The sequence below is a fragment of the Lactuca virosa genome, chromosome 3 (genome assembly GCF_052849685.1).
Source record: "Lactuca virosa cultivar CGN04683 chromosome 3, Lactuca_virosa_CGN04683_v6, whole genome shotgun sequence".
NCBI classification, from domain to species: Eukaryota; Viridiplantae; Streptophyta; class Magnoliopsida; order Asterales; family Asteraceae; genus Lactuca; species Lactuca virosa.
In genome coordinates this window covers 99,975,046-99,979,955 of record NC_136428.1, presented here as the reverse complement: position 1 = coordinate 99,979,955, position 4,910 = coordinate 99,975,046, and the positions used below count along the sequence as shown (strand labels likewise).

The window sequence follows — 4,910 nt, the reverse complement described above, 5'->3', positions numbered from 1 at the left end:
ATGTTAAAAAAATAAAAAAAATAAAAAAATGAATTTGTGGAATGGTAACCATTTGTCCATCTCTATTGTTTAGTGAGTTGGTAATGAAGCTGATGTAACGCATTAAATAACAACATTTTTTCGGTGGATTGATCGTGACAACCAAGGGCTAACTTGGTCCTCATTGAGATTTGTCCCATATTTTCAACCAACCAGATAAACAAAAACTTTATCAACCGAAAAAACCCACACAACATTAAAACTGTTGTTTTCTTTCAAACTCAAATGATAATCAATAACTAAAATATTTGGAAGAGATAGGTGGTGGAAATAAAAATGAGTCCCCTTTTTTACAAGTAACAAGAGCATATGTAGTACACAAATAGATAACTGATCGAGATTGCATTGTCTGAGATAATGGAGAAAAAGCAAGTGGCCATCATCGGAGCCGGAATCAGTGGCCTCCTCGCCTGTAAATACTGTCTCTCCAAAGGTTTCAAACCCATCGTTTTCGAGTTAGAATCCGACATAGGTGGCGTATGGATGAAAACCATTAATACCACGAGGCTCCAGACGCCGAAACTTGTGTTTCAGTTTTCCGACTTCCCATGGCCGTCTTCTGTCACCGATGACTTCCCTAACCAACAAGAACTTCTAGACTACATCCGGTCCTACGCCACCCACTTTGATCTCATACCCCACATCAAATTCAATTCTCGAGTCAAGGGAATTAGATATGACGGACCATCGTCGGAGACATGGTCGCTCTGGAACGGCACCGGCGAACCATTTCCACCGGAAGGCAAGTGGATTGTCACGGTGGACGACACTCAAACTGCCACCACCCAGGTATGGATGATTCATGATCATGAATATGTCATCATCTTCAGAGTTCTCGCATGATTAATCTACCTAATTTACGGTGGAATCACCAGGTCTACACCGTCGATTTCGTGATTCTCTGTTTGGGAAGATTCAAAGATGTTCCAAACATACCGGATTTCCACGCCGGAAAAGGCCCTGAAGCTTTCCAAGGCCCGGCGATACACTCCATGGACTACGCAGCCATGGATAACGACACAGCTGAAGAATTCGTCAAAGAAAAGAGGGTCGTCGTCGTGGGATTCGGAAAAACTGGACTCGACATTGCAAGAGAGTGCTCCTCCATCAATGGTTAGTTGCAGGTGGTCATCTTCACACTTTCAACCTTCTCCGGTCATCTTCCATAACTTTTCGATGTTAATTTCAGGCCCAGAACATCCGTGTACGATAGTATACCGGCGTGATCATTGGAAGCTCCCTGAATGGTCTGCATGGGGAATCCCGTTACCGTTTTTATACTTGAATCGCTTTTCCCAGCTTATGGTTCACAAACCCGGCGAAGGTTTTCTCCTTAGTCTGGTGGCTACTTTGCTTTCACCTCTAGTAAGTCCCTCTACTACAACTTCATTTTTTTTTTCAAATTTTACAACCATTTGAAGTTTGATCACCGACTGTAATTAATAGGGTTGGGGAGTCTCGAAACTTGTGGAAACCTACATCAAAAAGAAGATCCCACTCGCAAAGTTCGACATGGTGCCACAACAAAGCTTCTCAAAAGAAGCCCGCTCATGTGTGATTTGCTACATGCAAGATCCTGAGGAATTCATCGAGGCAGTTGAGAAAGGAAGCATCAAGTTGAAGAAAACTCCAAACTTTAGCTTTTACGACAAAGGTATATCGATTGAAGAAGACAACACGCGTATAGAAGCGGACATTATAATATTCGCAACTGGATTCAAAGGCGTTGAGAAGCTCAAAGACATTTTCGAATCATCAACATATCGTGACTTGATCACTGGTTCACCACGAATCCCTCTATACAGGGAATGCATTCATCCAAGGATACCGCAGCTAGCGATAATTGGATTTTCTGAGAGTTTTTCCAATATTCACACCTCCGAAATGAGGTCGAAATGGGTGGTTGCGCTTCTTGAAGGTGCGTTCAAGCTGCCGAGTGTTGATGAGATGCAGAAAGATATTGGGAGATGGGATGAATATATGAAGCAAACAGCTGGGGAATACCATAATCGATCGTCAATTGGTGCTTTAGAAATATGGTACAATGATCAACTGTGCAAAGACATGGGTATGAATCCTATGAGAAAGAATGGACTGTTGGCAAACCTTTTTGAACCGTTTGGTCCCATGGACTACGCCTAATCAGAAAAAGCTGAATTGATTCTATCAGATTTTGGTAGCATTATTCTGTCCATTATTTAATTTAGTAACTTTATGTACTTTGGGGTGCTTTATTTTTTCTCCATTAAGTTGTTGAATACTGAAAGGCTAGTAATTTTTATTTTTTGAACTAAATCAACTGTGTATCCGAGGAAATAACTATTTTATCATTACGTTTGAAAATGTTTTTCATTCCAAATAGAGCATAGTACGAACCAATCAATTCAAAAGACAAAGGGAAAACACAAAAGAAAAGAAAAAAAAACAATAAAAAACAAACTATCATATGGAGGGTACAACAAACAATAAAAAGGTAATAAAATCACCATTTAGGAATTAATATAAATAAAAATAAAATAACAAGCCATTTACAAATAAACAATTCACCAAATCACTGCACGTGTCATTGTACGTGTAAACCACGGTCGGTATATTTAAAATTTCTATATAAATAAAAATAATAATAAATGTAAAAAAAACCAAGATATTGTCGACTGTAAGTAATTATGAATTAATTTGTTAAGCAAAATAAAATAATAATGTTATTAGGATAAGATTTTGTATTTTCAAAATTTGGATTTAATTTGATTTGTTACCCAAAAAAAAAGGAAATAATAAAAATCATAAAAAATAACGCGTGTCAAAAAGGCATTCTAAAAAACTGACACGTGTTATTTTTAGGTTTCATTTATTAGAAGAGGTAGATATGTTCATCCGCAACATTTAATCAAAAAATAACTTTCAAATAATGTTGGAAAAACCTTTTCCAAGTGTTAAACGGTTTACAACATTGCCTGAGTTGATCTATTTGTATATTTGTGAACAAAACGGAATACTCACACAAAGAGATAAGAGATATTTCATTATTTACATGCATGTTTATTTGTTGCGATTAAAAGACAAGCTTTTCATGCATTGAAACTATATAAGGCTGATGTAGAATATGAACATGCAAAACACATAAAAGTTTTTTTGCTGAGACAATCAAGAGTTTGACATGTTATCCAAAGAGGATGGTATAGTGGCGTAGCCAGGATTTTGTTTTAGAATAATATGAACAAGTAGCAAAATACTGGAAATGATAACAAAATGTAAAAATATATGATTTTAAAGTAAATTGTTCGTTTAAGTTGGAAGTAACTGATTAATTAAGATAATAAAAAAAATATTAATATACAAATCTGATGAAAGAGGAGTTCACTATGGAGATTGAAAGACAATTTGATCTATTCAAAAAATTGTTGACTTAATTCTTTAATCGACATGTCTGAACATGTAAATTATTTCCTTCATTATGAATTTAAGCTTAGAATGGAATGAGTCATGTTACAATTTACAGCCTTAACATTTTTTACTAAAAAGAAATATAAAATCTATATATAATATATTTCACTTCAAATTTGATCAAAGCCCACTCTTACACCCATCTAGCTACACCTATGGGATGGTATCAAATTGTATATGTATATGTATGTCTCTGTGTATGTGTGTGTATATGCGTGTGTGTATATATATATATATATATATATATATATATATATATATATATATATATATATATATATATATATATATACTAGGTATGTGTAAGGGTCGTGCTAAGCACGGCCCACGAAGATTTTCTTCGAGAAATTCTAAAAGTAAACGAAAGTTCAATGCTATAATAGACAATTAAATAAAAGCACATTGTTATTTCTCGCCGTATTTAGCACTAATCACAGCAACCTTATTTCTCAATAGTACACAAAGAGATTAAGTATATAACTCCTTATCAGGATCGTTGTCTGTAATTGTTTTGAAACATAAATAGGTACCTACAAAAAACTTGAAACAAAATCTAAAATTGCAGAAAATAGCAACATATTTTCTTCTTGTTACCAATATGCTACAAATTCTTGACAACTCATGGTCTGCATCACTTGGTCACTTGATGGTGGTTCTTGAGCCATTAACGACAATAACTAAAATCATGCAACAGTTTGAAGTGTTCATTTTCTCAAAAAGTTGTCCTTGTAAATTTAATTTATATTGTTACAGGAAAGTTGATAAGTCAAAAAACTCAATACTTAGTGCATCTAAGTCGTAAAATCGAGCTACTTTCTATTTCGTATCATAACCCCCTATTGCTACTTAATTACAATATCATTTTAAAATCTTTACAAACACGAATACTCTTAAAAGTTCAATGAATTGGATGAGTTTGAATTTAACAATACTTACCAAGATAAACCGAGAGATGGAGCAAGATTGAACATGAGATAGAATATAGCTAGTAAAATTAATGGGAAAAACTGAAATATTTATTACACGGAAAAAAGATAAAGGACAACAAACTGGAACTAAATTTAAAGGTTAACCTTGTATTCCTTCTTTTCTTTGCCTTTCTTTCTTGCGACTATTATTGCATAAGTGTTCTTCATATCTTTTAGTCCATCTATGCCCAATGATACCAAAGTAAACAAAGTCTTTGTTATATTGTCAGCTTAAAAGTGGAGTGATAAAAGCATAACCTGGTGACACCTCTAACCTGAGTTCTTTGACCAAAAGTGTCAAGTGATTTACTACAAACATATTTCCTCTCAATAACTTTAGTAATTAATATACTGTCTCTTCTTTGTTTCCACTGTCAAACATTGATCTAATCTGAATTGTCAAAAACACGATTGACTAGTAAATAGATTAAGGTGTCATGTAAGTAAATTGCATAACAT

General features: G+C 34.5%; 1 protein-coding gene across 1 annotated transcript; it reads left to right on the top strand.

The window, feature by feature from the left end:
• The first annotated feature begins 231 nt into the window (after positions 1–231).
• On the top strand, positions 232–2,320 carry LOC145166275 (putative flavin-containing monooxygenase 1). The gene is made up of 4 exons (XM_079085215.1): positions 232–828; positions 915–1,152; positions 1,229–1,404; positions 1,486–2,320. The coding sequence occupies exons 1-4, from the start codon at positions 397–399 to the stop codon at positions 2,179–2,181; spliced, it is 1,542 nt and encodes a 513-aa protein (XP_078941341.1). The 5' UTR covers positions 232–396; the 3' UTR covers positions 2,182–2,320.
• Positions 2,321–4,910: the final 2,590 nt, after the last annotated feature.

Excerpts from the sequence above, each read along its gene's own strand:
- LOC145166275 (XM_079085215.1), top strand. The coding sequence starts at position 397 with ATGGAGAAAAAGCAAGTGGCCATCATCGGAGCCGGAATCAGTGGCCTC. Across the intron at positions 1,153-1,228 it reads AGAGTGCTCCTCCATCAATG|GCCCAGAACATCCGTGTACG; the intron begins GTTAGTTGCAGG and ends TGTTAATTTCAG. Across the intron at positions 1,405-1,485 it reads CTACTTTGCTTTCACCTCTA|GGTTGGGGAGTCTCGAAACT; the intron begins GTAAGTCCCTCT and ends TGTAATTAATAG.